We start from the raw sequence: 26,108 nt of genomic DNA on the forward strand, positions 1-26,108 counted from the left end.
GGTGACTGTCTAAGCGTAATCTCTGATTGATCAGCTTTAAGCTCTTAAATCTCCAAAAAAAACTACTTTAAAATAAAAATTTCCAAATAACTTTTTTATTTTATTTTTCAAGAACTTTCTTGTTATAATATTTTAATTCGCGACTTTTGAGACACTCCGTGTAATCTATTACAAGAATTTCCGAAGTATTCAAAATTCATAAAAAATGAAAAAAATTTTCATTGAAATAAGAATTTGCGAAATATATAAATTTTATTGCTTTTATAAATTATTGTAATCTAATATGAGCCGCAAATCGAAACAATTAATTAAGGCAATAAATTATTGGTTTCAGAAGTAATCGTTATTGATCAAGAATTCGTAGTCGACGATGTCCATGGTCTCCAAGTGGTGAGTTATATAAATTTTATTTAAATGTAATAATCATTGGAACTACAACAAATTAATTTTGTTTGGTATTTTAAACACAGTATCGAATTTATTTCGTCGATAAACGAACAGAAATATTAATGAAAATGCATAATCTATCTAATTTAAAAGTTAATTAGCATGTACATTAATAAATTATCTCAGTGGTATCTATTAAGAAATTAGTTTATTAAAAAAAAAACATTACACGTATATTCCTTCACTTTTATACATATTACATGCGTAAATTATGTTAATGAGGTATTCTTACTTTGGAGATTAAAACAGATTTGAATATCAGAACAAATATGTGTAATATGGAGAACGTTACAAAAATTTTGTGTCCGTAATTTTTTTAATTATATTTTAAATTTCTGCAGTAATTATTATAATAACATTGTTTGTAATTTGTTCACAAATCTTATACAAGAGATATACAAAATTAGAGAAAAATGCAAACAACTTAATTTTTTAATAAAACGTTTAATACAATTTTTATTGAAGGTTTCTCTTGATCAAGATTAAAATCAATATTTTAATTTGTTGTACGAATTTTAGATGGGTTCAAATATTTGGATCACACTATATGCGAACAATTTAGATCCAATAAATTTTGCGTTTACACAACATATTAATACATCAATTTATTATTGGTATAACTACTCGTCGTCATTAATGAGATGCGATACCATGATTGTCGTTTATTAATCAGCTTATTATTATATCCGATTTATTATTAATTATTTTCTCATTAATTCGAATCTAAATCCATTTCTCATTGATCCGAACGCAAGAAATTTATTACGTGTCTCATTTTGTGGACATGTAAACTTAATAGTATATTTTTATCAAAAGATTAAAATAAGCATATATCTCTTTACGAAATCGTCTCAATATCATTGCACTTTTATTAGCGTTAATAAACGCAATTAGAATCGCGCCTATTGGATTTCACGGATTCGCATAAAATTAAAGCGTATCATGCAGCAACGAATATGCGAGGACATTCGTTCCAATTAATTTCTAACGAGCTCTTGATTGGTAACGAAATCCTCATTTCTGCACTTCCGTTCCAGTGAGATGCAAATTCACGTTGGTTGCCATAAAAACGGTTCTTATTGATCTTTAAGGACGATAGCAGCTGGTGAAAATTGAGGAAGAGAGAGCGAGAGAAAGATTGGCGTTTCTCTTCTTTTTCCTTTTTTTAATTTGAAGCTTCCATTCGCTTTGCAAGATGGCACATAGCAGATGTTTTATTAAATATTCGTGATATTGAGATTTGCGCATATATCTCTGACACTAATGTAGATTAGGTATGTAAAAGATATACCAAGTCATTTATAAAACGAAAAATAATTTTATAAATGTCATTAATCGTACATTATCTAAATCGTACATTATCAAGAGACGCGGTAGCAGCTCGCGCCAAGTATATTTTTTTGTCTTTCCATGTAAAATGAAATAATAACATATTAAAACAATGTACGTAATACTCAATGATTTTAATGTTACAATATTTTATTAATTCAAATTAAAACCTTATTAATTTATAGATTTATCTTATTCCCTTTATCGTTCACGTAAACTTATCGAATTACACTGCAATATATGGGTCCGTAGTAAATAACCGCAAATATGATTCTAATCTCTAGGAATAAATGGATTATACGTTCAAAAAATGATAAATAAATATTTCTTTTATATTAGTTTCCGAACATTCCGATGATTTTATTTCTAATGAATCGTAGTCAGCACTATCGGAAAGGTGATAAATATTCGTATTTTTTGATGAAATAATTTGATCGGACAGTATTCTCTGTTTATTTATACTCTGCTTATTTATTGAAAAAAAAGTACCACCTATATATGTATTTGTCTTATCCTCAAAATAATTAGCTGTTATCACTCACTGATTATACCGCTCTTTCCGATTAGTTCCTGATTGACTAATAATTTTCGATTTTTTATAGGAGTGGTTAATCAGCAAACAAATTAACAAATTGGCATACTTTGTTTTTTAATACTAACATTGCAATTACTCAAATAATTTACAGCGTAATTTAATTAAATAAAAATTAAGTTAACATAAATTATCTGGACATTATTAAAATTGTTAAAACTTGTTACAAAGATTCATGAAAAACTTTATTAATCCCAAATAATCGTAAAACATAAATATATACACCGCATAAACATATAATATTTAATATGTATGTTAAATTGCTGGAAGAATATCATAAATATTCCTGTTTTTTTCTGAAAATTGCTTTTTTTACGGAAAATTGCTATTTGTTTGAGTTATGTAAATGACATGCTACCTAATTTTACAGTATTATTAAATGAGACATATTATATAAACGCGGATATTGATATTGAGCTAATATTTATATTTGGAATATTATGTTTATATTTAGAATATTACGTCATTTAAGGATTAATAATTATTAAATAAACGGTTGGAAGCACGAATGTAATCCTAGTTTAAAGACTAATTAAAATTAAAATTTATGTTAATTATTTTGTAAAGAATTTTGAATATTAGCAATTATCAAGAAGCATACGCTTTATTTTTTTTTTAAATATATTAATTCTGTTTTTACACATTATTGCTTTTTGTTTCTGTCGTATTTACATTATCATAAACGGAAAGACAAAACTTTAAGGACAGAAATTGGAAGACAGAGACCAACAATAGTTTAATTTTATATGGACCATTTACTGATTATATTTCTCATTAACAGATTTTCAACCATAGAAATATTTGACTGATAATATGACAACACAAATTAAACAAAAACTTCTTCAACGGTCGTAGCTAAATCTCAGTGCTTATATTTATTCGTGTGACTTTATATACTTCATCAAATTCATCAAACTGAGCGCGAAAATACTTTTTCAGTCATAACACAGCTCTAAGTTAAATAAGAATTAGTAGTATCAGGTTTATTAAATTGAAATCAATTTAATACTAAATGATGTTAACTAGCATCTAAATATTAGCATTTTGCCCCTGAAAAAACAGTAAAGAATTTATTGCCAAAAATATCACCTTAGCCAGGGTTCAAACCTGCCGAATTTCCGCTACGGATGTTTTAACCAACCTTGACCAATAATAAAATAAAATCACACGAACAAATATAAACATTAAGGTCTAGTTACGACCGTTAAAAGCATTTTTGTTTAATTTATTTTCAACAGATTTTCAACTCTAGTTCGCTATACCCTGATCCGTTGAACTCTTGAAGCGTAATCTCATTTTATAGTTTACTTTTTTCTGTATTTTGTTATAAATTTAATTATTTTAAATAATTCTCTCTATTTGCTATTATCTTATGAGCATGGTATTCAGATTATATAGCTTTTATTTTTATTATACAAGTTTTAAAATATTAATTTGACTGAAAGAAACCAGACAAAAAATCACTGATGGAAATATGGCGAACTACAGACTTGAAAATAAGCGTAGCGAGCTAGGGTTAAAAAATCATATCGTAAAACAGGTAACTGTGACACTAATGAGGAACCATTATAGTACCACACGTTTTGAATTTTTCTAATAAATTTTCCTGCCCCTTGAGAAGAAACCGAGAAAACCCGTGAAAAAATTGAAACAGTCGGGTTTTTTTCCCGAGCCTTTAAAACTAAACTACAAAATTTTATTTTGATTGATGCAGTGTTTCTCAAGATATTTTGGTTATCGATTTTGAAAATGCAATTTTTAGGAAAATGCGTTTAATGCTTCAAGTTAAGTTTCCAACAAAATAAACTGCAAATTTTGTTACTTATATGGATTCGTCCATTCCAGGGTCAAATTGTAAGTCCTCCAAATTGATTGCAGCTTCTAAACTTTTAGTTTCTACTTGTCGCCAAGGTGCTCTTGCCTCTTGAGTCTTCTGTTGCGCGCCGAAATCCGAAATTTTGAAGCACGTAACGATTCCTTTTTCAACACATCTGCGAGCATTCAGATCATTACTCATTCAATACAATAATTTGAGACATTTTAAGAATTACAGCATTACCTTCATTAAATATGCCGGCGACGATATAAGCAACTGTTTCTTAGGTTTTATTGCAGCTTGAAATGATTTTAGATTTAATTTTCCAATTTAGTTGATATAAGCTTTCGTTGTTATTTTGAGTAATATAAAATTTAATACCTATATTCTGTAGAATAACCTTCTGGTACAATTACGTTCTCTTGCGTTTCACTTAACCGTTTTTTTTTTGCCGATGTACTAGAACTCTCTTCATCACATTATATTTGTTCCGGATTTACAGACTTTCTTCTATTGACCTCGATTTCCGCAGGTTAATCGATTGTTTCAAATCTTTAGATCCTTTTCTAAATGTTTAATCTGTAATGATAAATGAAACAAGAGATCACAAAATAAAATGCTGCGTTAGAATTTTCGAGTGCACTGCTCGACTGCTGATGCCATACTGTTTGTACTACTACCTGTCAGCTTCCTAGGAAGACCAAAGTGTCAACTCAAAGTATACATTTCCAATTTTGTATAACCATTATTTACTAAAACACATATAAACTGTACAGATATAGAACATAATAAACTCATAAACTCGTTGAAAGGGACTACTTAAGCTGCGTTCGTAAACGTTACATTATGAGGTACGGATAAAACTCGTGGGAAATGCTCACGTGACCGTATAGGGACACATCGGGGAATATCTTGAAGTTTACGAATGATTCTGGATACAATTTATTTATAAAAGATATCACAAAAAATGATTATAAAAAGTGTAAAAGAGGTGTGAAGATTTTCATTTACGAAGAATAAAAATTCAATTTTAATGGTTGATGACAAGGGTAACTTAAATAAGACGAATATTTTTATTTATATCTATATACAATTGCGTAGAGCCAAAAAAAAAACGAGATGTAACTTTTGTTTAAATTTTCTTATACGTGTCACCATTCTCGGTAGTTATTTCGCCGAAAAAATGTACATTTTCTTTAAAGAGTGATTTCATCCTTTAAAACTGTAATTTTTTATGAGCCAAAAATAATTTTGTGAACTATTCTACTTGCAAACAATATTTTTAAGTTTACTGAATTTTCGGGTTGCCTAACATTCGTCAATAAAATACATTGACCATTGCAGTCAGCTGTTTTACAGTCAAAATTAAATAAACGATATTTTACAAAAGTAATAATTTCTCTATTTATAGGTCGCTTTTAAAGTACCTATGTTCAAAGTATTACGTACATACTTTAACATCGCCAAAAATATTTGACTGATTTTAGCAGTTGAGTTCAAAAAACTCATTTTATTTTTTCGATTATTATTATTATTATTTTAAAAAATTTTAATACTCATTGTATTTTTATTTTAATATTTATTGTACTATATTTGTCTTCAATCCTCTTTCGCGTAATACGCGATTAGTGATAGGTATGAGACGAATCCGTTCCAGCGCGAACAAGTACGTACGTATAGCGTACATATACAGGATATTAGGAAAAGTTTGCCCGTGGTCTCGTTGATTGATAGAGCATGTCAAACTGAGCTGAAAAGTTCTGTACCATCTTTCAAAATTTGTAACAGTTCCCGAAATAGAAATTAGTAAAATCGGCGAATGACCGCACACTTTCCCTACCCATCGCGCGCGGAGACCGCCTTTTTTTACACGAGGAAATCCATCATGGATACCCTTCCCTCTCGGGATAGAGGAAAAGGTTAAGTCGGACTCCTACCGACTAAAATCCCACAGTGGTCCTCCTGTCCGAACGAGGGGGACGCCCCGGGTTTGCAAGCATTTCAACCAATGGGCGCTCAAACGCGCGGAAATCGTCTAGCGATCGCCTAGCCAGAAGCAGGCGGCGCGGCAAGGGAACGAGCAGGTCACAATTAGTGACAATTCGGTATCGTTATCAGCGTCGTTAAGCTGCGCAACAACACGTAACGATATTCCTAGCTGGTGATATTGTCGTTATGAAGTTACAGAATAGATCTACTGGCCGGTAAACATTGCTGGTTTTTTTACATTTTTAATGCTTTTTTAGGCGGTCTTTATTTTTATTGTTTAAAAACAAACTACTTCGTCAATTTGAAAACGGATGAAACAGATTTTGTACATACATAAAATAGAGTAATTTGTAAAATTAGAATCTAATCTATGATTTATAATTCATGCTTTTATGAATTCACAATGTCATAAATCTTCTTTATTTTGTGGACTAAAATTTTGAACAATTTTGAATTATAAATTACGACTCTATATAAACACAGTATTTATGCTAACATCATCATCGATAAGACCTAAAAGATCTATGAATTTAAAAGAATGAGTAGAACAGAATTGTACTTGAATAGAAAATTTATTTTATCAAATTATTTACAAAGATATGATATTCTACCATTTTGAACCAAAATCAATAAAATCTTACTGCTTTCAGTGCTATAATTATAATTATATTAATATATACAATATCTTTTAGATAATACACTGATTTCTATCAGTAAGAGTCTCTCTTATAATCAAGATCAATGAAAAACGATAAATAATCACTGATTGTAAACATAGCACTGCAAATTATTTAATATTCATTGATGAGGAGACTAATTTTAAAATTTTAATTTTTGTTTCTAGTATCCAATATTCCTCCATTGCGCGTAGGATACTCTTATACTCTTTACAATGACAAATGGGTGGATTTCTCCTCTCACAATTAATAGGTGTAGTAGTAGTTTCGTAAAACGATGATGAGAGTGACGTGGGTCAAGTTAGTTAAGGCAGTTAGTTTCTGTACCCTATACGGCTGTATTCATAGAATCGTACGGCACTCAATTTCGTCTCTTCACCCACGGAAATCGCATCTTTGGCAACGTGGCGTGTTTGCGCGGGGTTAGATCCGGATTACGTTCGACTCGCCGCCGTGTAAACCAAGTAGGATCGGATTAGACGAGGCTACCCCGACAGGCATTGAACGTAACCGGCATTATACTAACGACGGGTGGATGGTTGATCTCCGCGACAGGGCATAAACGTCGATAACTCCGGCACAAAATTACCTTCTCATTAAATCGAGATTAGCGGGATTACGAGGCGCGACGTTAAACCTGACGTTAAACGAGATTTACTTGGTAAAATTCAAACAGAAAGGAACGGGCGCGTTAAATCTATTATATGGGCCGCACAGTGTGTCATGTAATGGGATTTTATTCGTCTAATAATTTTACCTGCCTGCACAGGTCGAAAATTTGATATGGGACTTCATTAGCGAGCTGATTAACCTTTTAAATATAATCGGTCTGTATAGTATATATTACCTGACAGAACTGTTCCTCTTGGAATAACGTTTCAAGCGGTAACACGCTTGAATATCTGCCGCTACGAAAGCGTCTCTCCGAAATTAATTTAATTATAATCTTGAATTAAGAAAAGAAATTTTGAGCATCAATTTACATTTACTCATCTAATTGAGAAGAAATTGGAATAGCGCGCGGTATTGAACGCATTGACGTGACACCCCGCGGCGTTTACGGATAGCGGAAAGGATTGATCGGCGGGGCTTTCCGCGCCGTTTGAGTCCGCTTGACATTTCCTTCGGATCCGCACGATAGCTCGCTCAGGTATTCTTAAACCGGCGGCATCAGCGCTCTTACTATGCGCACGACGTTGTGCGTGACGGACTACGAAAGGCAATATCCTTAGAACGTCGTCGGAATGCCTAAACTCACGGACACCGACACCGAGAGTGAAACGAATTGCCGGCGCTGGATACCCTTAAACGGGACGAACCGTATCGTATCCGCGACAGGCGACAGGTGTTACCTCGCACTTTTCTTTTACTTCGCGACTATTAAGAGCCGCATTGATCGACACCTTACCCGTAAGAGAGCGTTAAAACTTTTCGAGTTATAACGATTTTTCTTACACATAAAATGCAACGAACAATTACAATTTTCGTCGCTACTTCTTCGTGCTATTACTTGAAACTTTTATTTCAGAGTAATTGTCTTTGTTATTGTTTATTTGCAACAATTTGTTGTTAAATATTTAAAAAAACAAGGATATCGTGCAACGTGAAACTTGAAAATGTTAAACAAACGTTATTTGACAAATTATTTTATTGTAAATTGATGAGCAATGTGTCCACTCTCTCTCTCTGTCCGTATGAAGTTAAAATGATATATGACGCAGTATCGAAAACAATGTCAAACCTGTCTTGTGTACACATGAATCGTGTTTTTGCAGAGGATTGCGGACATTACTGTCATCAGGAATGAAAGCCTCGATAGCCGATATATCCGACATATCCACGGATTTGTCAGTGTTTGAGCCATCCACACGATGATTGGATTTTGAATCAAAATTATTTACTATCGTGTTACAAATCGAACGGATTTGCTTCAATAGCTAACTCGTCTCGAACTCATAATTACGCACTTTTGATCAAACTTCATTCTGCTTTATACAAGAGCGTTAATAATAGTTGATAAAAGTTCGACCAAGTAAAACGAGTTTGATAAACTACGTTGAAGAAGCTAACAAAGTTTTAAAAAGAGAGATTGTCCTTCAGTTTAATTTAGTTATTAAATTCAATAATTCGCGAATCTTATTTCTTTTTTTCTTTTTTTTCCCCCCTTTGAGTGATTTACACCATTCATTAAAGCCGAGGCAAATTACGTTACGCATTAAAAGCTTTTGCACGCAGGATGCAACGGCGTTGTCATCGGCGAACTTCCAGTTCTCGATTTACGTCTCATAATTTTCCGTTTTAATTATCATAGCGCCGACCGCCATTCTTCCATTTATCCCTTTCCTTATTCTCTATCTTCGTTCCGGTCTGGGAAAGCCCGAGTCGCACTTCCGCGGGGGTTCTTAATAAAATCGGAATTGTTAAGTGGGTCGTTATAATTTGAAAAGGAATTCTGAGATCGCTTTAGCTAAAATTTGACATCGAAAGATGCAAGAAACTCCATTTCTCTTTCATAAAGTCCCTATTTCTTGCTGTTTCATAATTCTTATTGCAGTTGTCTGCAATTCTTTGTATTTATAAATTATATAATTAATACATATAATTTAATTTAAATTACGTACTTGTAATGTAAAGGCGTTCACTAATTGTAAGTATTTATCGTTTCTTCAATCATGAATGACTGTGACAAATTAAGAACTAAATTTTCTTTTACATAAATTGTACAATTTATAATATTTTGTTAATTATAATTTCTAATTACCCAGTCACAAATTATTATTTGAAACTTGCACTGAATAACTGAATTTGTCGAAACTCGTGAATAGAGTAGGATGATTTCTAAACATCAATAAGTCATCGTCATAAATATCGTGGTGAATCGAGGTCGACAAGTGACCGTCGCGAGATTCTCATTAATCGAGCGAAGCGGAGCGGCCAAAAAGGGACCGATAAATCATGAGTTCGTTAATCTAGCTGCGGAGTTTGCCAATATTTCACGAACGGTAATAGGTAAATCGGACAGAGTCGCGAAATCGAGAGATCGAGCACGGGCGTCGAGGGAGCCGCGATCGATTAAATATCGGCCACTGTTGGTTCTCGCGCACTCGAGCGGATTACGAGGGTGGCCGAAAGAAGGTCAAGTGGGATCACGAAGGGAAATCCAAGGGGGCGATTAGGCGATGTCAGGACTGGATTATACGGACCGACAGCTTTCGATTCGCAGCGATCTAAACGTCATGACGATTGAAATCGCGCGTCGGTTTAACTTTGAACTAAATGCACACCCTAAGCTCCCCTGGGAAGATGACGTTTTCTTAGTGCTGTTTCTTTTAACGTCTTTAATAGACGTGACACGAGATAAAGGCAAGATTTGTGAAGCGTGTAATCTTGTTTATCACACATACACATCGCAAAGAAATTCTGCAATGCGGGTTTCTCAGTGCCAGACGTGCCAAATATTTTATTTCGAGGCTTCCTAGCCATAGATATGAAATATCAATGGAATAGATGTATTAATGGAAGCAAACGAAGTTTGAGTCAAGTTTTAGGAGGTATGATCGAAAAATCAAAATGCTTCAATCTGTTAAAAAATGTTTAAAATATTATTTAAAGGCAAACTAATATTATATTAAATTTTTAAACTGAACGTATAGCGTCTAAAAAAATAAAAGTTCAAATTAGAGTTTTATGACATCTTACGACAAACACATCGAACGACTAATATATCATCTGTTTATTTTCGTATTAAAGAAATGGAAAATTTAGCGATGCGTTGGAAAACGATTTAAAAAATGATTATAAACATATTAATTGAAATCTAAACTATTGTAAAGTTTCAAGTGCAGGCAAGCATTGAAATATGCATGATATGCGATATTGAAATTTTGCAGAGCAATTGCCTAATTGTACAATCACGTTCGACATTTTTAACTGCAAATTTAAGAATGTGCATGAACAGTATGCATTGGGTTTTTATTTCTTTAATTATCTAAGGAGTTATGTTTATCGGTATTAATACGGTGCAATGTTTAGTTTCCGGGAAAAAATGGGCGTGCCCCTTTAGGAGGGATAGGCTAATATTAGCAACTTTCTTCTATTTTTTTAAAAGATAAAAATATATATGTATAATTTTGATAACATTATTAACACAAATCGCCATTTCAATGGCACTAGATAGTATTTAATAATTTGATCTACCGATCCTTATCCTACAGAGCATTGAGAAGGATGCATAATTCTCGCGATGACAGGATGGTAGTCAATGCTATTGTGTTGCGGATGGCTTTGAGGACGCAATCAAACCTCGGCGCAAGGCTATTTAGGCTCATCAGCTTTAATTGGTTTCGTTTGTAATTACGGGATGAGAGGAGTCCGCGATAAGGGTGGTACAACCGAAGACAATGAAGAAAGAGGCCGGAAGGGGTGGGTGAAATAACCCGAATAGCCCGCGTTGACAGAGGTTGTGTCTTGGAGAGATCGGGAAAGTAAGTTTCGAACCGCCATTGTCAGCTCCTCCTGCACGGGAAAAACCCGATACAGATTCTTGCCACAGACAAAAGACTTTTTTACTCGCCGCGGGGATATTGTTGCGGACATTCGATCGCGTAATATCACGTTCAACGCAGGGCTCTCAAGTTATCTGCCATATTTAATTTTGTGACATTAATTGCGGATACGAGTAATTTAACCGTATGCATTAATCGAATACTGTCAACATAAGTGACTGAGAATCATTTTAAATACGTTAATAACACTTTGAGGTGCATATAATTGAAGAATATCAGAGGCGCGCTCAATCTTCAGTGAGCGTGAGTTAATTTTGCTAATACTACAGGGACTCGCTCGTAAATTCTTCATTTCATAAATCTCACGTGCGGCAGAGCTTTGTTTTCATAAATCTTCCTTTTCGTAGATCCTTGACTGCAGCTGCCGTAAGATCGTAAAGGCAATAATTCTCGAGCGTGTAGCTGCAATTTTGCAGCCTTGTGTTACTTGGTGTAACAGCGATAGCTCTTGAAAGTGTAACTCGGGAGGGAATTACGGAGTCAGTTGCACATTACCGCGTACAAGCGTGTCGAATCGTTTGACTGAGGCGGACACATTTTTCGGTGACCGCACAAACACGCGAGGCGCACCCATACAACCGCTTCCTGGCCTGAAAGGGTGGCCATGCTGCTTCGCCCGAGAAAGGGAAACGCGGAGAGACGCGTGGGAATGGCCTCCTTTATGCCGAGTTACATTTCGGTATAACGCTCTTAAACCGCTTTCGAGAACAATACACGTACTCGTGAAACATTTTGCAAATCCAAACTGTATTTACGGGATAAACTCTATACTGTGTTTATAACAGCGACAACCATTCTCCATTCGCGGCTAATCTGTTAGTCTCTTAATGATTAATGAATATTAATGAAATTACTCAATTATTATTTTTGTTAGGTCATTCGTATATCGTTATATTTATTTTACAAGTTTTAACTTATGTTCAACTGAACGTAACGAGACAGTCTCCAACAATCTGCTTTATCGAGGTCTCAATTAACTTCACTCGTAATTTGCCAGATTCTTCATCCCTTCCCACTTCTAATTCTACAAAATTGAGATAAAGAGTCGGTTGAAGTTAACCGATATTGATAAAACCAATCATAAATCTCCGAATAATCCTTCTCGAGGGAATTCCAGAGAACTCCGCCGTTTTCAGGATCTCTGAATAGTTACAACTTCAAAATTTCATATTCGAGACTCGCTGGCGAACCTCGTCATCGGGATCTCCCGATGGTACCTTTACCACTTTCGATTGCCAGCCTTTCCCAGGCATGCCCGAAATTCAATCATCCTCTCGAACTATTCGCCAAGAGCGGCGTCAAGAGCGGAAGTACATCATTCCGCTGCCGTTGGTTTCCCCGACGAGGGTCGCTGGTTGGGAGGATCGCCGCATCGGGCTGTCCTCCTCTTTCTCTACAGGCTACAACACGTGACGCGAACACGTGGGAAGGAGAAACCGCCGGCGAAGAGACCTTTCTCTCTTCTCCCCCTAACCGAAGCGCGAGCTCTATCTCTCTCTTTTTTCTCTCTCTCTCTCTTTCTTTCCTTCTCTCTTTCTCTTCCGTTTCTATCCTTTGGCAGCCAACAGGTAGAAAGAGAGACAGGTGGCTTGGCGATGTATGCATGATGCCGGGTGCGATACGACAATCCTGAACTCTGGCCAGTGTCCGTGATGACTACCTCGTGAATCGACGTGTCTGGTGGATAAATATAATATAGCGTCGATTTTCTCTGTGTTTTTTGTGAAATTAATCAAAGTCTTTATATATATATATCTCTTTCTCAATACGATTCTAATTGCACTAGAATCATTGATTATCAGTGATGCTTTGTGACAAAGTGATTGTGAACCTTTTAGAGCATTTCTGTGAACTTATTGCGCGGCGTTTACGTACAATCATTGAATAATAACTAAATGAAATGAATTGAATCGCAGTATTTATTTGTGTGTAAGTTAAAAAACCAAAATGTGAAATTCACTGATTCGCATGACTGATCTAACTGATCCCGTGATTTTGCTTCAACAAAGAGTTAATTGTTTTAATTAAACATCATAGTAAATATTAATCCAATCTATTTTTAATTTAACGTTTGTTAAAATTCAGTAATTAATTTAACGATTAAACAATTTCAAAAATGTATTGTAGTACCTGTAAAACTTTCAATCAAAATATTCTCTCAAATCCTCACAGTTACACAAACCTATTCGGTTTTATTATATCCACTCATTTATATATTTTTGTCTCAATTACTCTTGAAAACGAAGTTAAACTCAAAATTCGATTTTAGAAGCTCTTTTCAAATAATTAAAAATCAATTCTGTTAAGAGACGTATATTCCTTGAATTTATAGGACGTAAAAATAACTCTTGATATTTTAGTCGGTAGGATAAGGAAGTAACTGTTGCATTAGTACTTTTCTAATTACAATGATAAAATATAATTACATTGTTTAATATCGCCATTTTAAGAAATAGAATTATGTTTCACATAAGTACATATTTATCTAGTTTGTAACAAATTTCGAGAAGTACATCGCTGTACCTTCGTAATTCGGTTTCTCCTTTCGGTGGATAATGGATATCGATCGTATTCTACCAAATTCTGTTAGCCGGAAATATTTGTTCGATAATATTGGCAGGCAACTCGACGGAAATCATCGCGGCTACTGCTCTGTTGATAAATGGCTACCTATGGTATTGTCGTTAATGATTATTCGCGCTAGTTAATATTTGTTTTCATTAACAAGATTGGACTGTCATGGGTTTACGACTTCTGTCCGTTCCGGCTAATTTCCAGTCAAAACAGCAAATTAATATTGAATTTGAAAGTGAATGTCCTGTCAGTATCAATCAGATATTAATTAAATAAAAAATAACTTTTGAACTCTTGAATCAAATAAATATAAATAAAATAACTATATATATATAATGAAAAATTGACGTATAAATGTATTATAAATGTAAAATGTATAAAGAATTACATATTACACGATTAAGATTAACGCGTCTGTTAAAGCTGTTGCACGTTGAAACGTTACACATGGTTCGTGCGATAGCATAAAAAAAATCACAGAGGAAACTGCCTCATTTCCATTTCTTTTCACCGCACATTCATGACCCACGTTACTCATGAATTCGTCCGTTGATCGACATACTGAGTGTCCTCCATGTCGCTTAAATTTATACCAAGCATAACGCCGTGACACGCCCCGGAAACTCGCATTTCGTGAGAAAGGAAGTTCGCCACCCCGGTGCCCTTCCCCCTTTCCTTTGGTATAAATTTTCTCGGCGAACGCGGCGATAAACTTAAGATGAATTCCTTTTCGGTTACGGGACGATAGATAAATAGAAAGCGCGGCTACGTGATTCGAAGCTGCAAGTGCAACACGTATTCGCATCTTCTTCCTTGCCCTCCTGGCCGTTCCCCGCGGATTACTTTCACACGTTTCACGGTTATGTATCTCGCCTCGGTGGTGTCTGAAAGGTAATTCTCCGCTGGGATCAAATTCTCTGATCACTCACGACGTGCGGGCGACAATCAGCGACAATATGACGCGACGTCACGAAATCGGCTAAACGTCACGTTCCAACCGGACAGATTTATGGTATGAGCCCTCTCTCTCTCTTCTGATACGCGAGACATGAATAACTCATCATCCTTATTAGCTATGGAACATGTGTTTCGCGCGAGAAATAGGGATGGCTTTGTTAAAGGGACAAAAAAAAATTCACGGATTTTTTAAAGGGATAAATAAAATATTTCAAAAGCTATCTCTCAAAATCGAATCAGTCTAATCTGTCATGTAGCATAGAACGTTCCAATAATGTTGCATACATTTTTGCAATATTACTGAAATTTCATATTTTGTTCTGCTCTATATTATGCATTAAAATATTGGAGAAATAAAAAAAAACTAAATACGGAACGATACAAATTGTTATATCGTTGATAATGTAACCAGATATTTTCAGTTCTCTATCCAAGATATTTTTAAAATAATTAAAAAATTATTGATACAAAAACACGAACAAACAGATAAAAATATAGACAGATTTTAACAAAAAAGTTTCTAAAGTTATTAAACCATTTATATCTACTTAATAAATTAATATACATTTTTATGTAATAATCATCTAAATGTCATTTAAGAGATCTGATCTCTCTAACATTTGTCTAGTGTTTTCATTTATGTGCACATATAGATGCTTTAACCGACTGCATTACCATGTACACACCATGGACGTTGGTGCTGCTTGAAACGCGCATCCAGGCGTGACATTTTATACGGCTTCCCCTACGCACAAATACATGTACATAAAAACGACAGCGATACATTCACCATCATATCAGCGTAGTCATTTACTGACGATCTGTCGCTCGATCCTACTTCCGTCATGTGGAAATTTCGCTATTCCACAACGCATAATCGTTCTCGCAAATTCCACGACGTCGCTGTCATGCCAATTATTTTACGTTTGATTCGTATCAGAATATAAGAAAAACTTTTATTCTACACGTTTTTATTCTACACAATGGAATTTGTTTACGTTTTTTTATTTGCTCCGCTAATTAGCTCCGGAAATAATAATATGATAAACATATTAATATTCCGTATAAAAAAAAATTATACGTCTAAAAAGTATGATACTCTAGATTCTAAAAGATTTTATATAATAGTTATTTTATATATTAATTTAACAAATTATATTTTTAATCCTAAATATTTTTATTAATAACAAATTGACGAAGTTAATTTTAATATTGAATTTTAAACAATCGTGATTTGTAGAGTGACTGTAAAAGACCCACGATTAAAATGCTAATCGCAAGTGCATCCAACAATCAAACAATTGCTCCTCCGTCATCCGTAAAGTTACGAAGATCCCGATTATCATCCACCAGAGGATTGAAGCAACGAACCACAGCAAATATTTCGAAGGATTCTCTTCCATGCCAAGCTCGCCATCAGAAATTTGGTCCTTGTCCCGCAGCTGGCAAGAGCGTCGACGAGGACAACAGCAACGGTAGACTACTGATAAACTGGGAGATGAACGAGAGGATCAGCTTGAGCAGTGGTTCCAGTGTCGGATTAGCGATTCGTCCCGATAGTAGGAAAGGTATCGAGTTTGGCGAAAATCGCAGGAGGGAAATTGAAAGTAGATCGAAAATCGGCGAATGTTCGGCGGAACGAAATTGCGAAGCTAAATCGTCGTCGTTGTCGTCAACCAAACCGACATTGGAGTTGATGAACGTGTCGGGATTCCTCTCAAATGTCGATCGAAAGCACCGTGGAAGTTCTCATTCAATCGAGATCGATACGGCGGATGGGAATATTCTCAAGAGCGATTCGAAGTACGAAATCGGTATTCCCAGCCGTAACTCCGCGACGAGAACGCAGAGGCAACAGAATACTCTCAGGAAGAACAACATCGATATTACGAGAAGATGGACCAAGGATAAGTCCGGCGATTCCATCTCCAAACGGCTAGAATTGATCCACGAACTCAATCAAAAGATTTTGGCTAATTATGAAAGATTTCAGCAAAGATCGAAGCGTGCGAAAGACACGAAGGAAGAGACCGTCAAGAATTGCGCCAAGGACAGAATTGATCCTGAAGAACATATTTACACAGAGATCAAAAGAAAAAACAAAACAACCTGTAGAACGAGCGATCGAAGGAACCAAGGCATTCTTAAGCAGGATGTCTCTAACCAAGAAACTTGTAGAAAAGATTCCTCCAAGCGAGATACTTGCAAACAAGCGGATATTAATAAATCAGTTTCATCTAAAAGTTACTACGAAAGTATCAAAGGTCGGACGAAAAGAAAAGAGACCTCAACGGATACTAATAAGCCTGATCGCAGGATCGTTTGCGAGAATACAAACTTTAGCATGGCTCCCAAGGAAGATTTTTTCTATCAAATAGATGAGAAAACGCAGCCATCGTATGTGAAAATGAAAAACAAGAAAGAACGATTATCAGAAGAAAGTTCGGTCTTCTATACAAATGAGGACATCCCTTCGAAGGAGATTGAATCAATTGAGACTCAAGATTGCTTGGAGAATTCCAGATTGTATCCCGAAAGTTGCAATTTATACAATAACGAGCCGGAGAATGATAGCTTGAAGGAAAATGTGAAAGATAAAGCTTCGAAGATCGATCGATCCGGTTCGCGAGAGGATGCTGAAGCGCAGAGATTGAGCGAGGATGCTGTGATCGACGAAAAGATTTTGGAGAGCAAGATCCTGGAAAACCTGGATGAGACAATCGATAGATTCGATAGCGAAAAGACGCAGCTGACGTCGGAGGATAGCAACGAGGAGAAGGATAGCTTCAGCACAGATTCTATACAGAGTGGGAGCCCGTCGAGCGTAAAAGACTCGAAGGACGCCGCTAACCTCCTGGATACCTTCAATTCCTCCTGGGACTCTGGAGTCGGGGTGGACGTCGGCAACGGGAGTGGGTGGGTGAGGATACACACGGGGATCGAGAGCAGCCTCGTATATCTTACTCTGGACACCACAGCTAAGGACGTCTGCAGGGACATGCTGTTGGGAGACGACTTGTCTCTGTTTGTTCAGGTAAACGCCAGTCCACGCGGCTGATTGTCCCTTCAACTTGCGTGCCAACATCACGTTCTGTTTGTTCCACAAGAAAATGAAATATAAAGTATAAATGAAATTCTCGTGGATAGGAGGGACGTACGATTTAATTTTTCACATTCCATTAATATGAGAAAATATTTTATAATTGCTTATAAAACGTTCGTTTAATCATAGATAATATTTATAGAGAGAAAGAGAGCAGCCCTTTTTCAAGCAAAAAAAAAGCTGAAGTAAATAAGTTCTAATACAGAGATAATTTTTTTGTCTTTGTACTTTCTTTAAGTTCTTGACTCTTTATTACATTTTTTTTAATCTGACATTGCCGAAATTATAATCGTTGTAAAATTTATTCTACTTTTTTTTTTAAGAATTTCTATTTTTAATTAAGAGAAATTCATATAACCTCAAAGAAAGTATAGAGATAGCCCGCGTGTTATGCGCCACTGTTCGGAAGACAAGCGTAGCGTAGTCCGGCTTCTCAAAGATAACGATGTACGCGCGAGTAATCAAAGGAGTCTAAGACTTAAATAGCCGGCCGAGTCGGTGAAAGAAGTTTCGGCTCAATGAGACTACTAAAGCCACCGAGCTGAATACCGAGTTAACTATGCCCCTGCAAGGAATAGCTCTATACCGCGAACATTTGGCGAAGACGTTTAGGTACTTCATTATCTCGTAATTGTTAATTGGCCGCAAACAGTTAATTAACAATTACATTCAGCTTTATACGAAACTAAGCAACATTAATATCTAACTAACAATGGGTCTTTATGACTCTATTAAAATTAATAACACTCATTCACGTTAGAAACTATAAATTTAAAAGAGTAGCAGTTATTTCTACTAAAATTTTGCTCATAAATATAGAGTTATGTAAATGTGGTAAATGCTAAATTAAAGTTTGCTGTGATTAAAGTCTGATTTAATTTACATCGTAAAAATTATGAAGTTAATAACAGTCTTATTTACAATAATATTAATAATTAAGTATCTTTTTGAGCGGATATAAATAAGAAAATAAATTACCCGTTAAATTGATTTTATACTGTTTCTTAAATTATATAATTTAGTATCTTTTATATATACGGTACAAAAACATTTCTATTAAAATTTAGCATTAAAGTTTACGTGATAGCTAATTAAATATTACACAAAATCAAACAAAATTTTATTAACGCATAAAATTGTACTCTGATATAAGATGATGCTATACTAATATAACGCATTAAATTATTACAATACCTCATTAAAATCATTAGACGCTCGAAAACTACTCTAAAAGTAAAAGAACAAATCAATTTGTAATTTGTATCAAACTATAATATTACAAAATTATTTACAAAATTCTACAAGCTACAATTTATGCCATTTATTTATATTGTCCTTTTATTTAATTACGTAATAATTTTGAATTTAATTAATTAATTAAATTATTACCATTAATAATATTGGTCTTTATTTATAATATACAATTATATGTTATTGACACGTTTTGTATAACTAATACAACTTTCCAAATTTTCCAAGGGTGTTGCTCCATATGTAAATTTCCTTCATGCACATATACCATATAAAAGTTTGATGTTTAATGCGCAATAATTCGTTTCATTTCGACATATTGAGTACGCTTGGGTTTTTGCGAAATAGATTTTTCGCCCGTTATCCGTATTATTCGCATGGTTGGCTGCTTGAACAGCCTTCATGCGGCAGAAAGGCAGACTGACACTTCCCGTGGACTTTATCAGCGAATTCCTTCCAGCTTTTACCTTTTAAAATGTAAATCTGTCGAGAGTTATACTATAACTCGTAACTATTCTAATACAACTGCTATGTAATTATTTCGAATACGTACAATGAATATTGAATATTTAGGTCTTCATATTTATTCGCCATGTAAAAAAAAAGAAGGATATTATAGACGCTCTATTTGGCAGCAATGAAAATCATGCTACAAAAAATTAGACATCTTTCATTTGATAATTCTCGAGTTGATTCAAATCACCGAGTGAAACAGACGTATGCCATGATCGCCCACGTGCGAGCTAAATTTTTTCGTCAGCGAACCGGAAGACAGTTCCTGGAAGTTCCGCGGAAGCAATAGAGGAGCCGACGCGCTCGTTGAAAAATCTCTATATTTCCGACGCGCCAGAGATATTAAAGGTTCGCCGGGGGAATCTATTGTTGCAGCGACGCGGTGCGTATCGATGAAGAGTTTCTTCCGATCGACCGAATCCTCGTAACCGTAAACGCGCGCGGGCTTAAGAGACAAAACAACCTAGATATATCGAATGTTCTCTCGGACCAATGGTCACCAATATGATAATCAATAATAGTGGTTGCTTCAATGTCAAGTCCATCTATAAACTTCTCTAGAGAGGTAATCGCTCACGCTGGAATCTTATAAGTGGCCCTCCAGTGCTGAAATATCTTCTTCTCGGCTGTCAGCATTCTGCTGGTTAAACTTGACCACAGGAGAATAATATCATCGCGGTAAAGTTCGCTATAGATTCAGAAATGTATTCAATAGTATTGACATGATAGTTGATCTAATACTTTGATAGCTATTTTTCTATCTCTTTTTCGCTTGCGCTCTCTCTCTCTCTCTCTCTCTCTCTCTCTCTCTCTTTCTCTGGCAATTACAAAGACCAATATTGGCCTAGATCAGTGTGACTGTTTCATGATAATGGGAAACTACATGTTCCCTTAAGGCTCTGGATTAATCATTGTAGTTATATTGGATTACAACATTATTAAACGAGAAATTACATATAATTTCCTCCGCTATCTGCTATTGAAATGTTAACGTCCTCAAATACTCTTGGTATATCGGTACGTGAATATTGTAACGAGCATTGACCCGAATAGACATGGTAATTCCGATAGTTAACCGGTAATGGATTATTACCGAAACAATATTGACTGTTAAGGCGTAACCAACATCTCAGCACGTATTAGATTTGGCGTAGGAATACCGGCCATTTTCTACATATCTTCGGAAATGTTACATGAAGTAACGATCATGCTTAAAGTTATGAAAATAGAGCAAAAGTGGCAAGGCGGAAACTCAAAATTCAACACGCGAAACGAGCCAAGCATTATTTCGGAGGGTCCCACGGGATTCGCGAGAGACTGTCGCTGCTAACGGTAGAGATCCCGTAGATCGAAACTCTGCATCCGTCCAACGGATTGTTATTGGTCGAGGGAAGAGATCGATGCGCGAGTAAAGAAGACCAATCCATGGAAACAGGAGGAAGATTCCAAAGATCGTGAAATCTCTCGAGAGGTATTTCGCCAGGGTCGGAATTGCGAGAAATTTTTCATCTCACGTAGGAAGAGTTCAATGTAAGCACAATGTAATTAAAGTACGGTAACAGCAGATTATTAAGATTAATATTTTTATTGATACTTGTAATGCTGGAAAAACATAAAAATTTCAAGAAACAATATTTAAATGTTTAAAATGTCAGTGTTTAGATACGTAATAAATATTGATATTGTACATATGAGAGGGATGGATAAAATATGAGAGATTCAAGTTGTGAAAAGACTGAAGATTTACGCTCCATCTTGGCTTTTTCCGGTCTAAGTTCTCAAATAATTTAAAAGTCTTCTTGCGTCGACCCTGCTTCCTTCCCGAGAGAAACATCGCGGCGCTTTAGGTACAAACATGCACGAAGACGGACCGTACGATAATGAATTCAACGAACGTGTAATGCAGGATTTAACATCGCAAGAAAAATACTTGGTATTCTTGTCAAACGAGAATCAACTTTTCAGTTGAAAATCATCGGTAGCGTGCGTTCTTTCGGTATTTGCACTGTTATAATTATTGTGACTGTATTATTATTTATTTTAGCTTTATTTATATAAACAGAATTAATAATTAAAATAGGTTAATGAGAGTCAGCGCGGGTAAAAGTGCACAATCACAAACGATCGTTTGTAATTTAGAAATAAAGAAATGATTTAATTTTAACACTTGTGATTGCGCACTTTTACCCGCGCTGACACTCACTAGCCTATTTTAATTATTAATTCTGTTTAAATTTTGGGAGTCCGGAACTAATTAATTGTTTATTTATATGTTTATTTATATATTTATAATAATAGATAATCTAGTGTATATATATCTTCGTAAAAAAATAATTAAATTTAAAATATTTTAAATTAAAATATCGGTATATGAAAAGGATCGCTAATCGTTCGAAAGGACTATACGCACTTCAGCATATCTTGACGCTTCATTAACATAACGTATGAAGGCTGGAGGTGAAGGGGCTTGGTATTTATTACGTCTCCGCAAACTAGATCTCGTGAGGTAATCGCACAAACTTGTCACACGTTGCCATTCCGTTTCTAAATACTCGCGGAACACAGATTATTCCACATCGGGATTATGGAGTCTGGCACACCGAATTTAGAGCGAACTAGACACGGAAGAGCTCGTTTCCTACAATAGTAGTGTTTCGAGCTCTCGACAGGCCTGACACGTCAGGCTCATCTGTCAACTCGTACGAACAATGCACGGAGTCAGGAAGACTTATGCGAGAACCGTTGAAGTTGCGTTTCGGTTTGATCGTGAGACAGTTTTCCCCTAAACAAGGATCGAAACGCGTAGGATTGGCAGCTATTATGAAGTTTCGCACATGCGACATGCAATATTCTCTTATCTTGAGTGAGTTTCTTTTATCTAAATTAAAATCTTATTTAAACAGGGCTTTTAGTTATGGATTAATAGATTCTTTTTTATTTATTAATTTCAATTTAGAAATTTTTTTGTCATAAGTATTTCAATTAAAATATTTAGCTGAAAAATAATTTAACAATTAAAATTTAAGCTAAATTTATTCAGCATAAAAATAAAATGAAATTTAAGATATCCTTTGATTTTTCAGTTTTTCGAAAAACAGTAGTGCCAATTTATAAAATTATAGCTATGTAATTAAATGTAATTAAAGCTAATATAATTAGATTATTATTGGATCAGGTGTATTAAGGCTAATTATAAAAGTTATTATTAACGAAAGTAAAGAATTAAATTATCTACTTAAGAAGTAAAAACGACGTACACAAAGAATAAAAATTCTCATTTTTTCACAGAATATTGAACAAAGTAAGAAAGATCTTTTAAGACCTTATATTTAAAATTCTCTTTATAATAAGCTATGAAAAAAACGTACACTGTTTAATTAATTGAATATTAACTTACATACATATATGTGCTTTTAAATCTGTAGCTAAATTATTTAATTTTATTGTACAAAAATAAAATAAAATATAAAAATAAAAAGTTCTGACGATAATAAATCAAGATAAGAAACTTATAATAGAAATCAAGATAAGAAACTTATAATAAGAAACTTATAATCAAGATAAGAAATAATAATCATCTTATAATAATCATCAATAGACAATAATAATCTTCTCGTAGATTGCTGTGTTTAATGAAAAAAAATACCATCTAATTAGATTTGATATAATCTAACAGTATCAGCTGGTTACTTTAATGACTATTTGTTGATTTCGAATCAAAATTACACAAAACGTATGAGAGAATCACCCGAATCGCCTTTTAACTTCCTAACGTACGGAACATTTTACGGCTAACTAAAATCGTTATTTGTTGCTTTCCTTTTGCAAACGCTTCATTCACGAGTTAGTGCACTTAACGAGCATCGTTTTAAGAGCGACATTGTTTAACGATTGTTACTTTACAACTTTCACCATTTCTTAACGATTTCGCTGCTGTTTTTTTTTTTCAATAAGAGAACAAAATGAGAATGAAGAAGAGTATAAGGAAGAGAGGGTGGGTAAGCGAGAAGTTAGAGGAATGTTAAATAGACGACCATAAAGTTTCGATCGCTTCGTCAAAAAGCACTTTGTATCCCTGGTTACGGATGATACTTTTTTTCCTGGTTTTCTACTGTCAATAAACATCGCGATTTTATACGATAGAATTTTATTGGGACCAACGTTTAATAGTTATACAAATTTATGAACCAATTACTGTGATGCTCTCGGATATACTGCTTTTTTATATCTTTTTATCTCAGCAACGAATCGCATTTGTCACAGGGCTGACGTTATTTGTCTTGTGGCGAATGATCTTTGGAGCTTTTAATCTAGGTTGATTATTTTCAGATTTTTAATTTTAGATCTTTGATTAAGAATTATTTAATCGTTCTATCTCACAATCAGTTATTACGATACAATTTAGTCTTTGAATGCTGTCTATCTTTTTAATTCTTATATATTCCATATTTTACATACATATATTAAGTATTCTTTTAAATCTTCTATTTTATAAAGTTTGTATCTACTTAAATCAATATGTGATACAATTAATTTGTTGCCATTGATTTTTAGTTTAGATCATTTTTATTTTGAGCAATGTATTTTTATTCAATGTACAATAATTTCAAAGTATTCATGTAAAAATAATTTTGACCTTTGTTATAATCTTGTGAATCGTACTCTGTGCTCTACATTTCAGTTCGCGTCACTCGTAAAATGGCAAGAAAACGATCATTTCATACTTTCAAAGAAGATCCGAATCATACGAGAAATGTGATCCTGTTCTTAATCCTCTTACACGGCGAGAGGATAAATAATCTCTATTACGGCCACGTTACTTGAAACAAAATCGTGATGGGAACGGACGAGATAGGCCGGCGAGCAATTTGTATTTTTAATTAAAATCAGTCCGGCAGCAGCGTAAATCCGACGGAAAGCGCAGCGGGAATAAAATTGTCAATTATAACGACGTTGGAAATTGTCTTTCGTTAAGCGAACAAATTTTTACGCGCCGTTGCCTAATTTAATTAAAGGCGCTCGTCGTCGCCTAGGTATACATGCACACAGTGCCATTAAATGGATCGCGATGGTAAAAAGACCGGACGCAATACGTATTCTTATTCGAGGCAACAGACGCGTAAGAGAAATGTTGAAATTTTACGGCGCGGTTGCTTTTTTTTTCAAGCCCAGCTTGTTTATTCTTTCCTCGGAAAAAGAACGAACAGACCGTTGACCAAATAAATTATGAAAATATTATGAAGCGGTTTTGCGTGAAAAATTCTTTGACGGTTTTCAAACTCATTTTACTTTCCTTGTTCCGGAAATCCTGTAATGGCTGAGAGAATCGCGCGAACGTATATCTCGAACGTTTCACATTTTCGCGTCGACCCGTGAGGAAGCTAATTCCATTTACTTATTCGCGCTTTGAGAAGGACCGTCGTCTTTCCGTCGTTTTTCCACGCCTGCCACGCGTAATTCAACATAGATTAAACTCGCCCGATTATGTAAACGAATTTACCGGCGGGCACCTGCCTCACAACGCCGTTCGCACGCGACGGCAGGTGTTTGCCAGTTTGCGTTTACATTCACGAGAGAGAAGTCGGGTAACGTATTCGATCGTACAACGAACAGGTGTCTAATGACGCCAGCGAAGAAAATAGACGGGCCTGAAGGTCCCTTTGGCTTTGGCGTATTGTCAAATATTAAATTAAAAATATCGCGGCTTAAGAATTAATTATTTAAAATTAATTTAAAAAAAAGAAAAAAAATTCCATATTATTCGTGATGATTAACAAGAAAGATTTACCGCTTGTACACACAACAAAATTTCGTAAAAATCAACACATTTCATGCTGAACGTACAATTATCTTTGTAGCTACAAGCGAATCGGTGAAACGAACCTTCAAACGAAAATTTCTATTTTTACTGTAATTTTTAATACTGTTACTGTATAGAAAGAAAATGTAAAAAGGAAAGTCAAACACAGATTGCTGATTAATAATTTACCTCAAGTAAATATACGACTGCGCAATATTTTAAAACGTAATTCATCAGTTAAACTCACCATGTAATTTAAACTAAATCCGGCTTACAAAAAATATATGAAATCTGCTACTTTATAAAAGAGTCGAAAATACGGGAAAAATATTACGGGAAAACATTTGACTTAATTAATACGTGAATATTGTAAAACGTTAATCATAGCAGTCTTTAAAGTGGAATGTCCCGTTCTCGATTAGTATGTGAGCGTTATAACGACACTTCATAACCCGATATGACATTTATACTATTCGATAATTACGAGAGCAGCTG

General features: G+C 34.7%; 1 protein-coding gene across 2 annotated transcripts in view; it reads left to right on the top strand.

Moving 5' to 3' along the window:
- The first annotated feature begins 12,501 nt into the window (after window positions 1-12,501).
- Window positions 12,502-26,108, top strand: part of LOC105197592 (PH domain leucine-rich repeat-containing protein phosphatase 2) — a 77,902-nt gene continuing 64,295 nt past the window's right edge. Inside the window, exons 1-2 of one of the 2 annotated variants that reach the window (XM_039449545.1) lie at window positions 12,502-13,425; window positions 16,187-17,980. In XM_039449545.1, coding sequence (XP_039305479.1) covers window positions 13,384-13,425; window positions 16,187-17,980 — 1,836 coding nt within the window. In that variant the 5' untranslated portion in view covers window positions 12,502-13,383. The remainder of the gene's footprint in view (window positions 13,426-16,186; window positions 17,981-26,108) is intronic. The other variant, XM_039449587.1, reaches the window with a different exon arrangement.

Source organism: Solenopsis invicta, chromosome 1, assembly GCF_016802725.1.
Source record: "Solenopsis invicta isolate M01_SB chromosome 1, UNIL_Sinv_3.0, whole genome shotgun sequence".
Taxonomy (NCBI): domain Eukaryota; kingdom Metazoa; phylum Arthropoda; class Insecta; order Hymenoptera; family Formicidae; genus Solenopsis; species Solenopsis invicta.